The 17,450-nt window shown below is 35.2% G+C and overlaps 1 protein-coding gene across 6 annotated transcripts in view; it reads left to right on the top strand.

Annotated features, from left to right (window-relative positions):
* LOC108687528 (rap guanine nucleotide exchange factor 2-like) overlaps positions 1-17,450 on the top strand; it is a 77,489-nt gene that overhangs the window by 54,841 nt on the left and 5,198 nt on the right. For 3 of the 6 annotated variants that reach the window (XM_018193325.1, XM_018193322.1, XM_018193321.1), the window contains exons 3-16: positions 4,837-4,938; positions 9,711-9,923; positions 10,005-10,357; positions 10,449-10,910; positions 10,997-11,289; positions 11,363-11,666; positions 11,757-11,988; positions 12,112-12,416; positions 13,895-14,079; positions 14,154-14,365; positions 14,510-14,741; positions 15,000-15,299; positions 15,396-15,713; positions 16,859-16,975. In XM_018193325.1, the coding sequence (XP_018048814.1) occupies positions 4,837-4,938; positions 9,711-9,923; positions 10,005-10,357; positions 10,449-10,910; positions 10,997-11,289; positions 11,363-11,666; positions 11,757-11,988; positions 12,112-12,416; positions 13,895-14,079; positions 14,154-14,365; positions 14,510-14,741; positions 15,000-15,299; positions 15,396-15,713; positions 16,859-16,975 (3,628 nt within the window). Of the gene's footprint in view, positions 1-4,836; positions 4,939-7,934; positions 8,471-9,710; positions 9,924-10,004; positions 10,358-10,448; positions 10,911-10,996; positions 11,290-11,362; positions 11,667-11,756; positions 11,989-12,111; positions 12,417-13,894; positions 14,080-14,153; positions 14,366-14,509; positions 14,742-14,999; positions 15,300-15,395; positions 15,714-16,858; positions 16,976-17,450 lie in introns of those variants that run through there. The other 3 variants (XM_018193327.1, XM_018193323.1, XM_018193326.1) reach the window with 2 other exon arrangements.

Here is a 17,450-nt window from a genome sequence, read left to right as displayed (position 1 = left end):
TATAAATAAATTTATACTATATTCACTTTATTAATTATTACTCACTTTTTAATCTTTTAGACTTGAACCTGTTACTTACGTTTACGACTTAATTTTACCAAGTTCTTTATGATCATGAGTTATTTAGAATGAAATTTTATATCAAATTTTTTAATTTTCGGCGTCGACAAATTATATGTTACGATAAGCCTTTCTACGTTCCTGAGCGTAAATCACGTGACCGCAGCAGGTCGGTCTTTGGCCCTCTTCAAGAATTGTGAACGATTCAGTTCTCTACGAAACGCAACATATGTGAGAGCGCGTGTATGTCAAACGCGAAACATGAGCAGGATAATTAACAATTTTATTGGATGTCGATTCAATAGACGTCGATTTTGAAATTAAACAATTTGCAAGGTCTTATCAAGAAACGGTAGAATCGCCATGATTATGTATACACGAAGGTGTTTATGATATGTTAGTTATCATTGTACTCTCGTAATTCTCAGTCGTTAATAGGGAGTTTTTAGAATACATTTATCCAGATACAATGAAAGATCAAATTTTCTTCTTGTTAACAACTAATTACTAAGAAAAGGATAACATGACATAGCGTTCACTATCTGAATTATCCGTATCTGAATTAACGTTATTGCAAAAACTCCTTAATGTGAAATATCGTTTGACATTCACAGCAATGTCCGATTTTTTTGCAGCTCAAAATCTACAAAGTGTTGTTTGATGAGTGATTAATGTGAAAACGTGTCGACGAATTGTTGGAAAATAGATATTGTGTGTGTGTGTGTGTGTGTGTGTGTGAAACATCAAATCTGGTAGCATCGAATAGTTTTTTGGCTTATTGACACATATGATATCCATGGATCGATTTGTGTAGTGATGGCAAGAAAGGAATCACGTGGATGTAGTACACAAATAGACATATTCTATAATTCCGATTAAATTATCCAAGTTTGCGATGTTGAAACATACAAGCAGAACTGGACGACCTCGGGTTGTCGTAAGAAAACGAAAAGGTCGCTCATTGTCCAGAAGCTGGCCTGGTACACCGAGAACTCTATCGATTGTATCGTCTGAGGTAAAGAAGCCCATCTCATTTTAAGTATTGAAAAGTTAATTTATTACGAGTAATTATGATGCAAGTTTATTTTTATAACTTATTAATGTTTACTTTGAAACTTAAGAACAAAAAATAATTGCGCGAAAGTTACGTCGACAATTAATGAAAAGCACTTTCGTTTTATTATTTTTAACGAAAAAAAAAATCGAAATAAAATTAAGCTGTAAAAACAAATATATTACACAATTTATTTAGATTTTACTATATGAATTTATTTTTCCATTTTTAATTTAGATATTTCGTCTTAATTTATATGTATGAAATTTGTATATAATATATTGATATCCTATGTACATGTGTCATGTTGATTTGTACAAACGTATATGCATTGCATAAATTGTACTAGTCAATAAATGAGAAGCGAAAAAGATATTTAATAAAAATAAAAACACGTACGTACATATCGAAGAAATTTATTATCACATATATAAAAATAAATGAAATAGAAGTTTCTTTTCAATTCATGCTAAACATCTGCTGCGGGACGCATCTGCATCTGGAACGCGCGATTTTTTTTATCTTTTGTAATGATTTTAATCGCTGCTTTATCTTCTTCCGTTGAGGAAACAGTCGTTTATTTCATATCACACACGCACAAGTTTCGATTACATATCAATATCTTAATTCAAGGCATCTGTCATTTCTCTTACAATTAGTTGATAACCTTGCATATGAAGCGATATGTCTGCGAAGGAGGTCATTAACGTTTGAAATCGATGTAAAGATGAGGAGGCAAAGCAAGTTGACATCTCGCGATACATCTTGTTTGATGTACTCGTGTTTATGTACACGTTTTGCTGCCTACACGCGTGGGTCGAAGGTCTCACGCAGAGATTGAGAATATAATGTGGAAGAACGGAATGAATGAGAGCATATAATTGAGAGAATATTTCTCGTTTAACTATACTTAGCCGCTTGCAAAGAATGGACAACACCGAGAGCAAATAATGTTTTTATATTTTGAAATATTATTTATTTCTGCATCCTGCACTTCGTTTCAATATTTATTTGAAATATCGTGCAACTTACTTAACTTTGTTGTATTATTATTTTTTTCTATGGTCGATTAATCATTTCTTTATATATTCTACATAATTTTGAATGTATAATGTACAAATAATTTTATAATTTTATTTTTAATTTGTTGTGGAATTTTTTGATTGTTATTTATTGCGTATTTGATATTTGATATATAATTTTGTTATATATTAAATTTTAATTTTTATGATATAAAAAATACTAATATAATAGAATCAGCATATTTTTAATAGAGATTAACATACATATGAAATTTGATAGAAAATGTGATGGTATTTTTCGGACATGTACAGCATGTGGCATAATTGAATGCATCATGAAACATTCTTGCTTAAATAATTTGCCATTGTTTTGCATTCATATTTAATATACGATAATTGTTTACAATTCAGTTGTTACGTCAAAAACACATGCACATTTTGCATTTGTTCGTTTATAAATTGCATCACGATTGCGTTACGCTTTCGATTGCCAATTATAAATTCGCAAGTGTTTTCGAATTATTAAGTAAGGAGAGAGAGGAGAGGAGAGGAGAGGAGAGGAGAGGAGACTGTACTCGTAAAATGTACTATTTGATTACAGCTATATTGTACGAGAACATTAATGTTAACGTATAATGTCGGGATTAGTTTGCAATTCTTTTAATGATTATGTAGGACAAATTAAATATGTTTGAAACATTCAAAAAAATGCGCAAGTAACGTATTATGTCACTTTCCACGCAATATAATGAACAACGCAATATGTGAGGCTACTTTTTTTTATCGACGATGTATGTATCATATAAAATGTTGAACATCGCGTCGTCCGATCAATCAATCACCTATGGAAACTGAACTTTCATCCCGAAATTGGCTAAACATTCATTGTAACAATCGAGTCACGAGGGAGCGGTTCCGTGAATGGAACGTATAACCAGCATATCTACCGGAAGTCCGGCCTACGAGTTCCGGCCTGAAGCGCACTCGTCTCATTGTCTCTTTCATCCTTTTTTTCCTTGCTGTTCAGCAATGAATACTGTTTACTGTTAACCGAAAAAGAGACTATCGCAAGGAGTAAAAAGCAACTGATTATCATAATCAGCTGATAATTAAAAAATTGAAACAATAATTTTTCGATAATATCTAATACTCTAATATCTAATTAATAGCAGCGGTTTTTTCATAACAAATTTTTGCGTAATCTGTTATTAATTGGAATAATTATTAATTTTTTTTTAACATTACAAGATATTGTGCAGTGTGTCAACTTGATAAAGTCTATTTATTTTTTATTCATTTTTTTATTCATTCATTTTATTCATTTTTATTTATTTATTTTTATTTTTGATCATTTAGTATTTGCGTTAGAATGAAGTTATGCTTACGATTATCATTATAAGTATTACTATTCGTCATATCTTAAATATTTATTTTGTATTATTTCATGTTGTCACAGAAAAGTTAGATTAAGCATATTGTATTATCTAAATATTATCTAAATTATCTAAAACATTTAGTAATAAATTCAAATTAGATAAAAGAAGAAAGAAATGCTTCTTGGAAACATTTGGCCGCAAATGTTTTGTTATCGAAATAAAATCTTTATGTTTACGAATAAATGTGCTAGTCATGTGTATGTCATGCTCAGGCATGTGTGGAGGATTTTGAGCATCTGTTGTAAAAAAAAATACCCACGCAAAACTCTCATAAAGTCATTATAAAGTCATTTGATACTACTGCATTTATGTCTATTGTCCTAGGAATTCTTCATCCTTTCATTTCTTCTTCCTTTTTATCCACGAAGACATTCACGAAATTTTTAAGTATACTTATGGCACATCTTGTATATATACGCACAATTTTAGATAGTAATTTTGAAATAATTAGATAATTAAGTCTTTTAATAAAATAAATTTTAGAAATACAAATAGACTGATAAAATCATTTTAATCCAATTTATGTAGTGTTTTATAATTCACAAAAAAATTTAACTCTTTGTCATTATAATACCGTTTTTAGTGCATCTTGTAATTTATCAAGATATCTCTATTTATATATATATTCTCTGTATTTATTTATTTTGACTTTAAATTTAATTAATTTGATTTTCTAGAATTTATTTTTTTATTTTGACATTTAAATTTGAATTTATTACTTAATTATGAAGCTATCTGGTTGGAAATAGAAATCGGCAAAAATCGAAATTTTGTTTTTAACATTTTTTTAAAGTAATGGCGGGATTCTATATAAATCGATCGAATCATTACCGATTATTATAGAGTATGAAATTGTTTTTTTTTAATGTATTGCATAGAGCGTAAAAATAAGGTAGCAATATTCAATGCATCCGCAAATGAGATTATCACCACACGTCCATCGGGAAAGATATTAGATGCCTCATATTATAAATGTAAAATTTATTTATTCTTTATTTAAATCGCGATTTCTTTTTTATTAAATGTATTGTGCAATTGTGTATTATGCCATAATCTAGATTAAAAGTAATAACCAATATAAGTTGATACATAGCAAACGATATCAAGTTACGCTTACAAACTGACGATCAGGCAATCATTCCTCGATGATTCAAATGCTTGATTATAAACATTCGCATAATCACTTACTAAACATTAATAAATTGTACGCTTTATACAATTTATTTATAATTTATCAATTTATTATAAACTATATTTTTTGCAGATCGACTATCCGGAAGTCCATGGTGGAGGGAGGATGCATCGACCACCGCATCCCCATCCCATAACCGACCACCGTCAAGTCAATCTGGTCTTCGATGATACGGTAAATATCTTTTTTTTTTATTTACTTAAAAAGATAGTTTTATAGTCATGATTATTTGTATATGAATATTTCTTCTCTTACTCAGTCTGAGTAAATAATCTATAAATATTATTTCGACCACATATTAAAGTTCGAAGATGAGGAAATTCTTCTTCTTCAAGCAAATCTAATTGGTTTTAAATTACTTTTGTTAAAGGCATTCATGATTGCGTATGGCTTTTTTTCATAAACTATTATTGCATTTATTGTATTCTTTTGATTTCATAAATCTTGACGAAATAAATATTCTATTCTCTTGTTTCGAAATTTTGTTGACGAAAATATTCCATTTTCTTGTTTCCAAGCACCTAATTATTATACATTAAATAAAAATAATTTAATACTTGCTGTGATTGATAAGATACCTTTGTCTTATTTATATAAAAATTCTATAAAATTCTATCTTTTAAATCTATAAAACTTACCTATAAGAAATTGTATGTAAATATTTTTAATAATTTGTTGAGATCTCAGAAAGTCTATAGTATAGAAGCTTGTCTTACTTTCTGACTCACGTTCTTTTCCTTGATTGAAGAATAATAAAATTATCAAACTTAATGCCGAATGATGCAAAATACGAAGATACCAGTCCGCCTATGTAAATAGTCACAAGATGTTCATGAATAATTTTAATAATAAAGATTTCGTCGATTTGACTTCAAATGTGTGCGTACAGAGTACCTGCATATTCGTCCTTCCGACGGGCAAAAAGTTGAATGGAAGAAGCAATTTGGAAAGTAGTGTGTTGGCGCGGGACAAAAGGAAAAGTGAGATACACGAGCATGAACGACATAACGGGTCGTATAAATCATCCGTCGGGTCGGACAGTGGCCTTTGAGCGGTTACTATCCGTTGCTCGATAGATGCTTTGAGCGGACCAGCAGCAGCGTTTCTCTATCCTTGTCTGTTTGTCTCTCATCTCTCTCATCTCTCTCTCTCTCTCTCTCTCTCTCTCTCTCTCTTGTTACATCTCGTTTCCTCTCTTATTGTCTTGTTCCTTTGCGGCTCGATCGACCGTCCGTCGACTCTTTAAGCGCATTTTACACGATCGCTCAACAGTGACTTTCTATAGAGAGAGACTTCTTAAGATCAATTCAGGTGTCGTTATTGGCGTCAATTTACATTATTGTTTGCTTATTGTTCCGCATGGCGATTAACTAATCGCGAAGGTTGATGAATATTAATCACAGGAACATCGGTGCGTTCTTTCTTGATCAGCTTCTCAAGCGTGCTTTGCAATATCCTTATGACGTTTCATTGGCTGCTGACATTCGCGTGGGTATGCAAATCGAAGGAAACTGCAGAACGTATCAGGCGTATTTTTAATCTCAGTTATTTTTGTTTTACCGTTATTCAATTGAATTATTTACATTTAATCTAAAGTAATTATCGTGAAGTTAATTACGTATCTTTCATTTCCTATTTCTTTTTTTCGAATTGTTGCTATTGTTGAATGATCATTATTAGTGAGATTTGAAACTGCAATGGTGTTTTATTGATTGTAATTTTAATTTTCAAGTTTATAAACATATTAATGGGTCTAACTCATAAAATAATTCCATTATTTAATAAGAAGCAAATTGATGTTTAATGAAATATATTTTGCATTAGCTTGTGATAGACATATGATAGACATATATAATTTAAAAAAATTCAAACGTGAGAGAGTTTTATATGTCATAATCTGTATTCTTCTTCCATTTAAAGTAAATTCATAATTATTCATAATCTGTCATCGTTAAACCGCTTCGAAATCTCATCATGATCCTCCCACGAATCAGATAGTTATTATTATTTAAATTCTCTTCCCTGTTACACACAAATTACTCTTAATTACACCTTTTTCCCCCCGGCATATAGTTATATCTCCAATTATAGGCATTAGTAAATTATTTCGATTATTATTTTGTAATTTTCACCTTATTTTAAATTTTTGTTTGAAATTTCATTAGCGCACTGTCGCTCCCGCAACTGTCGCTCCCTATATGTGTGTTATAATGAGATAAGTTCCATAACAATGGAACAATTTTATATATTATGTATACTTAACAAGGCAGAATGCGTCTTTATGCAACGACTGTACAGTTTGCATGTAAATATTGAGATTATAAAGATGCAAATTTGTGCCACGTTTACGAGCTACTGTGCAATTATGAATACTGGATTTACTAGAAATATGTGTGTGTGTTCAGTGTGTAACGAAATTTAATTTGATCCCCGTGCAATAAAAATGGACAACGAAATTTCATTAAACTTCCAGCTATCATTTCAACTTTATGTAAGAAATGAAATGTAATTGAATTCCCAATCGATATCAAAGCATTTTTCGATATATGGATATTAACTCTGTTCTATATTTTTTTCTTTAGTTTTTCTTTTATTTTACAGATTAATTAGATAATCGTGCCATATTATACATATACTGTATTACAGTATATATATTTTTATTTTTTGAGATCTTAATTTCTATTAAAAATTATACGTTGTATAAATTGTATATATAATATACAATATATCATAAACAATTGTTTTATTGTAGTAAATTCCAATACAATCGCATATAGGAAAATCAAATATAATTCAAATTTTTTGCGTATCTTATAAACCTAAAGTTCCGATGTTAAAGTTTGATATTATCGGATTATCGTCAAGAATCAAGGTTTGTAATTTCGCAGTTTCGATCGCATTTGTAATCGGAAATATGAGCATATTAACGGACAAAACAGCGAAGAGATTCACATGAAATTTTCTAAAAAAAAGAGAGGGGAGGGATAAAAAAATAAAAAAGAAAAAGAAGCGGAATCGCGCGTGGAAGCTACAGGTGGCCTGGCAATCTCCCCTCCCTTTCCGGCTGGAGCGATCGCTCCGGCGTGGCGGTGGCGTGGTGTGCTCTCCCAGTTGACACGGTCCTGAAGAGCCGCTCACGGCACGATACGACGGTACGGCGAATCATCACGTGACTACGCTGCGATCCGAAGGCGAAGGGAATACCAGCATTGCCAGCATTGCTAGCGGCACAGGCGGCACTGAGCACAGAGGCCGCAGAGCTGAGTGGAGCTGAGAGCGACTCGTGGGTCGTGGTGTGGACTGCGGACTGCGGTGCGAGTGGTGGCGGGACGAGACGTCGAGACGAGATTGTGGTAATCCTATGTCCGCTAAGCTGATGACCAACGGGGACGGCGACGGCGACGGCGACGACAACGACAACACAGACACATCACGGACGCATCACGAATTTCGTGCTAAGCTGTACAAAGAGCCAAAGAGGGTCACGCTGAGGCGCTGGCCGCTTCCACGCGCATAGCGGCACGCCACGCCACAGTGAGAGAAAAACAATCAGACGAGGCGGATGGAAAGCGCGTAGGAAAATGCGGACGCGTTCCGTCGACGATTCGTTGGATCTGTTGTGATTGTTTCCGCCAAGGAGGAAGACGAGACAACAAGGAGAATTGCGGATTCCGCTGACGCGATGGACGCGTTCGGCGTGTATCAAGTGAGTGCCTCGACTCTCCTCCCAAGAGATATGCTCAAAATGGCCTTGGCTCCCTTTTTCTCTTCATCTCCCTCTTTCGCGACCGCTCGTGCTCTGTTGGGAAAGCAAATTCTTGGAGTACGCGAGGTGTATAATGTATAATATACGCTTCTCTGCTGCACGCTACGCTGCGCTGCGCGACCGCCCCTCGCGATGACATGACAATAGCGTCAACAGTTCCGTTGTTCGTAGGTGTCTTGTTTGGATGACCGATATGTACATGTATCATGGACGTGAACGCGCGCGAGAAATACACCCGCGTCCTGATGCCTGATGCTCGCACGGTCTGCGTATGTACATACAAATACATACATGCGTGCGAGCGTGATGTCATGTCGCTGTGACCTAACCTAACCGCGAACTAGAGCCTGTCCCAATCACGCCCATTCTTGGTATTTCCTACTTTGCGCTTTTAGCGAACGGCATCGTCTATGTTTTTGTTCCGCGCGTATAGCTATATACGCGGATATAGGTTGTCTCCAGTGCTCAGGAGCAGCATTGCGAATCATTTTCGTACATTTTTCCTCTGACTCATTATTTTGGGCTGTTTTTGAATTGCTCGTTGTTTGAATTGTCAATTGTTAGGTTGATAATCTTCAAAGAAGAGTCAAGTTACATGGAACATACGTTAAATTATTACTATTTACATTATATTTCACATCTATGTATTTTTATAATATTCAAATGACTGCTTGTGTGTAAATGACAAATAGATTTCTTTCAGTATTATATTTTCCAAGTCTTGTTTATTGTTTCGCTTTAATCTGTTAACTAACTTTTATCATAAATATCTCTTTGAATATAACATTATACACATCTATTATGTGCTTGTATATATAATCTCTCCTGTGGTATTAGAGATTAGATTTCTAATCGTATTACAGATTAGAATTTATATCTCATAGCAAATTCCTTGGACATGTTATTGATATATCAAGATTATATTGATTTATATAATTTTCTATAATAAACATGGAATATTTAGTATTGAAAAAAAATATATGGAAAAGAGATAAAATTGATTAATTTATTTCATAAAAAGATTCGATGAAATACTCTTTAATTATATAAATAATATATAAAGATTATATATAAAGATGGTTTGTATATTTTATGATAAAATCTAGCAAAAAGTATGTATGTGAATCTTTAAGAAATTTTGAAATAATTAAATAAGTTATTAAAATATTTTTTTTTTTAGTTCTCACAGGGCCTTACAGGCAGGCCGGAGTTATATCAGAAATCAAACAGGAGCAGTCATTCGAGTGACACAAGTTCAGCATACAGTGGATCCGACACTATGACATCCGTACAAAGTTCGTTAGATGCAGATCCTGATGAAGTGGATTTGTCGGGTCTTGTGGAGTCCATTGTTGATAGCGATGAAGAGGAAGATCTGGCAGAAAGCATGGATGTAAGTATTATTATTGTTTATTTATTTTATTGTTTCCTAGAAATGCATTGGATTTTAATGTTTATTGTTGTGATATTTTAGAGTTTAACGGTACGTGATCCTGTACGAGAATGTTTAGAGAAGGATCCTGTTGAGAGAACAGAAGACGATATAGAGACGCTTTTAGAATTTACGCAACAATTGAAAGCTTTCACAAATATGACTTTGGCTGTCAGAAGAGCGCTGTGTGCTGTGATGGTGTTCGCGGTAGTCGATCGTGCTGGAATGGTAGTCCTGAATGACGGCGAGGAACTTGACAGTTGGAGCGTGTTAATCAACGGTGCTGTTGAGATTGAGCATAGCAATGGTGAGATTGAACAACTCGGTCTCGGTGATAGCTTTGGTATCTTGCCTACTATGGAGAGGCTGTTACATCGTGGAGTTATGAGAACAAAGTTTGTAATATGATTCTTTTCTACTTTCACATAGGCCATGATGCCTAGAAAGATATAGAAAAGTATAAAAAATGCAATTTTCTGTTTGCAGGTGTGACGATTGCCAATTTGTTTGTGTCACGCAAGCAGATTATTTTCGAATACAACATCAAGGTGAAGAGAATACCAGGAGACACGAAGAGAATGGAAGGGTAATTTTAGTGACTGAATTGCGGGGAGCTTTGGATGGTGCAGCGCGAAGAGGTCATGTGGTGATTCGAGGAACGCCAGAGCGTTTGATGTTACAGCTCATTGAAGAAAACAGTATTACAGATCCTACTTATGTGGAAGATTTTTTATTAACTCATCGAACGTTTATCGATAGTCCGTTGTTAGTCGCAAGTCAATTGTTGGAGTGGTTTGATCAAGCGCAAGTGCGAGATCGCGTTGCTCGCGTCGTGCTCTTATGGGTGAACAATCATTTTACCGATTTCGAAACTGATCCAGCGATGATGGAATTTTTAGAAGCATTTGAAACTGGACTGGAAAGAGAGAAAATGTTAGGACAGCAAAGGTAAATTTCTGTTTTATTTTTTCAAAGGAAATATAATCAAAATATATTAAGGAAAATAACTGTGATTATTTGTAACTGAATTTCAGGTTATTAAATATTGCATGTGCGGCGAAAGCGAGAACGCGGAATGTAACGTTAGCCAGGCCAAACAGGGACGAGGTCCTAAATTTTAGCATTTTAGGAGGATTTGAGAGAGGTTTTGGTATATTTATCTCAAAAGTTGACAAGAGATCCAAGGCTGAAGATGTCGGTTTAAAGAGGGGTGACCAGATCTTAGAAGTAAACGGCCAAAGTTTCGAGCATGTAAATCATGCGAAAGCTCTTGATATTTTGAGAGCTTCTACGCATCTCAGTATAACTGTAAAATCTAATTTACTTGGTAAGTTTAATTTATAAATCAGAAATAATAGGAAAATATTCTCTCTTTTATCGTCGATTATGTGATCTTACAGCTTTCAAAGAAATGCTTCAAATGCCAGATAATTCTCCGAGACCTCGAGGTAGAACAAGTAAGCCGGAAATACCGAGGCTTCAATCAGATCCACGAGCTAGATTATCAACACATGTGGATCCCATGACTCCTGTAAATCCTTTAAATCCTATGATTGGTGGAGTACCATTATTAATACCGGACAACAATGTGTCACCGTGTAAAGACTCTAAAAAGGAGCATAAGGGATTTATGACTCTTGGACCTAAACGGCGATTACAGAAAGCACTTATGAAAATGAACATACTGCCAAAGAATACGATCAAGTGAGTCTATTGATTGAAGTATTGTGCATAAATAATAATAATTAAATCTACATAAATTCTTTATCGGGAAATATTTTTCAATTTTAATAGCGACGGTGTACATTTGGATGATCCTCTTGCTCCACCGCACACACCACCGGGAACAGGGCTTACGCAAACTACTACTAATCTATATCATTCGAAAAGTAATCCAGATCTTACGTCGCTTTATTGTTACGACGACTTAAGGGCAAACGATTATCCTGAACATGTGCTCAAGGTATATAAAGCTGATCAAACCTGCAAATATCTTCTTATTCACAAAGAAACAACGGCGCATGAGGTAAATAAATTTATACTGCTAAAATTAAGTAATTGACGAAAACGCGAATTACGTTTGGATTATACATACATATTAATTATACATACATACATATTAATATAACGATGCATTAATTTATTGTAGGTAGTAATGCTTGCACTTCAAGAATTTGGCATAACAGAAAGTAGTTCAAATTTCTCTCTGGCGGAAGTAAGCGTCGGCGAAGGTGGCATGATTAAACAGCGTAGATTACCAGATCAATTACAGAATCTTGCTGAACGGATCGGATTAAGCTCTCGATACTACTTGAAAACTAACGGAATTTCCGAAACTTTAGTAGCTGACGATCAAGCTCCGGAACTCATTCGAGAGTCTCAAGTACACTTTCTGCAATTGAATGCCGTGGAAGTAGCAATACAATTGACTCTGCAAGACTTCAGTATATTCAGGTAATTTAATATTTCAGATAATTTATTATTTCAAAATGAAATGTATAAAATTTGCAAATTGCATTTACAATTTGCATTTATCAGGTATGTAAATATGAAACCGGAATTTTTTAATAGAAAATACACGTTTATTGCATGAAAATGATAAAAAATATTTTATTCGAAGTATTGCCCATCGGTAGCTATACATTTTTTCTACCTGTTTGACAATTTGTGGATGCCACGCCAAAAAAATTGTTGCTCTTTTGAGCCAAACCAGTCATCTAGCCATTTTCGTACATCTTCGTAAGAAGTGAAGCGCTGCTGAGCAAGTGCGTGTCCCATCGATGCAAATAAGTGGTAATCGGACGGAGCCAAGTCTGATGAGTAAGCCGCATGCGAAAGTATTTCCCAACCAAATGCCTCAATTGTTTCCTTGACCAGTTTTGCTGTGTGTGTGTGTGTGTGTGTGTGTGTGTGTGTGCGCGCGCGTGTGCGTGCGTGCGTGCGCGCGCGCGCGCGTGTGTGTGTGTGTGTGTGTGTGTGTGTGTGTGTGTGTGTGTGTGATGGTGCATTATCATGAAGCAAAATCACTTTGTGTTGCCTTTTTTGATATTCCAGTCGTTTTTCACACAAAGCTTGATTCAAATTGATCATTTGTTGTCGGTAGCATTCAGTATTAATGGTTTCGTCAGGTTTTAGTAGTTCATAATAGATCACACCTTTCTGATCCCACTAAACACAGAGCATTGTCTCCCGTCCATAGCGATTTGGCCTTGCAGTCGATGTCGATGGTTCGCCTGGAGTTACCCATGATCTTTTACGCTTAGGATTCTCAAAATATATCCACTTTTCATCGCCAGTCACAATTCGATGGAGAAATGACTTTCTTTTGTACCTGGTGAGCAGCATTTCGCAAGTGGTTTTTCGGTTTTCCTGCTGTCTTTCATTCAGTTCATATGGAACCCATTTTCCCATCTTCTGGATCTTTTCCATGGATTTCAAACGCATGGAGACGACTTCTCGTGTGTTCACATTCAATTGATCCGCGAGTTGTTGTTGAGTTTGAGCGTCATCCTCATCCAACAATGCTTGCAATTCGCTGTCTTCAAACTTTTTCGGTGATTTTCCACGTTCTTCGTTTCTCACGTCAAAATCGCCACTTTTGAATTTTTTAAACACTCAAAGCATTGTGATTTATCAAGAGCATGCTCACCGTAAGCTTCGACAAGCATTCGATTCTGCAGCAGTTTTCTTCAAATGGTAACAGAAAATCAATGCTGTCCGCAAATCGTAGTTTCCAGGCACAAAATTCGACATGTTCAACGCTATTACAAACTATACTGTTGTATGAAATTTGTATTGTTGAAAATCTTTGTCAGAACAAGGAAATGGCGTCAATGGTGCCGTCTGACGGCAACTACATTGACAGCTATGTCCATCTATTGATAAATTCCGATTTCATATTTACATACCTGATATTACATATTTTGTTACAGGCAAATCGAGTCCACGGAGTATGTGGATGACCTGTTTGAATTGAAGAGTAGGTATGGTGTTCCTATGCTCAGTCAGTTTGCAGAACTAGTCAACAGAGAAATGTTCTGGGTTGTAACGGAAGTTTGTTCGGAACATAATCTCGTACGGCGCAGTAAAATTATAAAGCAATTTATTAAAATTGCGCGTAAGTATATTTGGAACCTTTTTCTGTATTTTTATCTCATATATATTTTGCATCAGTAATGTCTTTCTGTATAGGTCAATGCAAGGAATGCAAGAATTTCAATTCCATGTTCGCGATTGTATCCGGTTTGGGTCATGGCTCAGTGTCGAGATTAAGAGCTTCATGGGAAAAATTGCCAACCAAATATCAAAGATTATTTAGTGATTTACAAGAATTAATGGATCCCAGCCGTAATATGAGTAAATATCGACAATTGGTGGCGTCTGAACAAACGCAACCACCCATAGTGAGTCATTCTTTTGTAACAAAATTATCTTTCATTAACATTTACTTCTATATTTTACAATTTTTTTATTTACTATTTATTTCTATTATTCAAGTTTGTGTTGACTTTAAATTATTACTAGCTAGAGTTTAATGATTATTTCAGATACCTTTCTATCCAGTTGTGAAAAAGGATTTGACCTTTATACATCTTGGTAATGACTCAAGAGTAGAAGGTCTAGTGAATTTCGAAAAACTCAGAATGATTGCGAAGGAAGTGAGAACATTAACAAATATGTGTTCCTCACCTTATGATTTACTAACTATGTTAGAAAGGGGTGGGCAACCACCAAGTTCCGCGATGGTAGCTCTGAACCAAATGACTACTGGCAATCAAGGCAAGTTTCTTATTTTTTTTTACTATATATTGTTGAAGATGGCTTGAAACAAGTCGAAATGTTTGAACATTGAAATTAATATATAAAGAATATAAAGTAATTACACTAATAAAACATTGTAATATTATATACTTATAATAAAACTGCGGTATCGCTCTTATTGATCTTTATTTAATTTGAGTTTCTTATGTTGTTTTTTTTTTTATTGTGTCTGATTTAGATTTTAAATGCAATATTTATACATATCGCGATTTACAGGTGGCCAAACTGCAACGGTGAAACGACGAAAAAAATCCACGGCTGCACCAAATCCAAAAAAAATGTTTGAGGAAGCACAGATGGTTCGAAGAGTGAAGGCCTATCTCGCGAACATGAAAGTGATCACCGATGAAGAACGGTTACATCAACTTTCTGTCGATTGCGAACCACATGCAGGAGCCGTTGCAGTTGCAGCTGCAGTACCATTAAGTGGCAGTCGGGGAAGGAGGCATCCGTCGCCTACTCTGTCGACTACCAGTAGCGCCAGTAGTACCAGTGAAGGCAGGAAGAGTATACAAGGTTGGGGTGAATTTGCATACTCAATTATGTTGTAATATATTTTTTGAAGAATTTTGTTTTGTAATTTGTATTTATATATATTATGGATTTTTTTAGGTACAAAATTCGGCGCCGCATCGCCACAGGCAGTTAGGAAGATGTTGGCTCTGTCTGATCCTCACAAGACACGGCCATATCAACCTAAGCACTGTGCACCGCCGCTACCTGTACCGGGATTAGCGTTGCATTCGAGCGGTTTAGAACCTAGTCCAGGTGCACCTAGAAGAGTAGGATCCGGCAGCAGGGTACCAATGCACGAACGATCCCACAGTGATACACCTGCCAGTTTACCACCGCCTGTCGATCTCAGTGCAGAGAGCAGTAGTGTAACTAGTTTGAGCAATCTCCAGCCTCTAAGAAAAACCTTAACAAGTGGTGAGTACGATTTTTTTTCTTTTTGAAATGGTTTGAAGCGAGATGCTGTCCGACAATATGTTTTCCTTTTTAGAATTTTTTAAAGATACATTTAGATGGATGTGTTCCATTTAAATAAATCTCTCAGTTATTTTATTTTGCGTTCACTTTCAATAGCTTTTTGTTTATGGATCATATTGACTTTCTAGATCATATTGACAGACGGACAGATGTTAATCGATTAAATTAACTTAGACACGCATCTCGCAAAGCACCATCACGCACTTTCGTTGCTCGTTACTTACACTGGTCAGGTCTCGCAACAAGGAGTCTCATTATTATGCACGCTGCACAGCCGTTTACGCAATTCATAAATGTTCCATGTTATTTAGTTGATTCATATATACACGATACTCACACGCATCTTGTACGCCGATTACTATAACGCGAGCTTTTCTTTTCAATTCGATATCACAAGAAAAAGAGAGGTAGAGAGAGAGAGAGAGAGAGAGAGAGAGAGAGAGAGAGAGAGAGAGAGAGAGAGAGATATCTCGAACTTTATTTCACGAACTGCGGGTTCGACTCATCAAAACTTTCATACCATGGGACATACGGAATTATATTTTAATGAGATGATCGGTGTATCTAAAGCGCTGCATTCGAAGTAGAAAATTTTGAATAAATCTTTTAATAATAATTTTAATACGTAAATGTTATAGAAGATAAAATAATTTGCACAGCCGTAGTCTAAATTGAATGATAAATTAAGTATTTAAACGAGTATAAGCTGAACGTTGTATAGGGAATTAATAAAATATTATCGGTTATTTTTAAATACGGCGTACAGTCGCGCACATAAGATATATTTGTTGATTACGCTCTGTCAATGATAGGACATAAATACTTGTAGACAGCAAGAAAGAGATATAGATAGAACCGTGCGAGAGACGTGCAATTGAAGTGTGGCGAAGTAATCAGTTTAAATTAGGTTTTTTCATCGGCTCTCTTTGTGAGACAGTTTACTCTAGAATAAAAAGATAGGGATTATGAATGAGGCAAATGAGCGTCGCGACTAGACAATAGGATCGTTTAGCGATCGCGTCAGGGCGTAATCCCTCGGTTAGAACGTGTGTAGTGATAGAAGTGTCTTGGGAACCTGTGCGTAGGTTCGGTGACGAGCAGTGACAGTGGTCATAGCACTCAACTGGACAGCCACAGCGGGAGCAGCGTGGAAGCGGGCGGCAGCCCACCGCCACCACAAAGACGGCACTCCGCTCTGCAAGGTACGTAATCAAAAAGGCGAGAGTGAAACGAGAGAACGGATTATGGCGAAGTGTGCTCGTGTGCTGTTCCTCTTGCCCGATCCGTAGACATATCGTAGTAGAGTAGTAGAGACATAGTAGTTTTTTTCGCGGTGTTCGATGCCATCGGATCGGAAATTGGCACCGAAAATTGAATTTTTCTTGACGCGCTCATGACGAAAGCTGGATATATTTTATTATGTAAGATTTTTATAGTTGTTTACACACCTGTTCATATTTATATTATTTTACATTGACTTTAATTTTTGCATTATCTATTTTTATGTTGTCAGATGGTTACGTGTCAGTCGTTTTGTATTGAATAAAAGTACTGCTGATATTATTTAGATTCGAAACTAGTGCATTATTTATTTTAGTGTGTCTAGATTTTCATGCTATAGAAATATGAAAGTGATTTTCGTTTGATGCTGTAGCGTTGAGAATTAAACCGTCTGAA

The sequence above is a fragment of the Atta colombica genome, unplaced genomic scaffold (assembly GCF_001594045.1).
Source record: "Atta colombica isolate Treedump-2 unplaced genomic scaffold, Acol1.0 scaffold207, whole genome shotgun sequence".
Taxonomy (NCBI): domain Eukaryota; kingdom Metazoa; phylum Arthropoda; class Insecta; order Hymenoptera; family Formicidae; genus Atta; species Atta colombica.
Note: the sequence above shows the minus strand (reverse complement) of the source record. Positions and strands in the feature narration are given on the sequence as shown.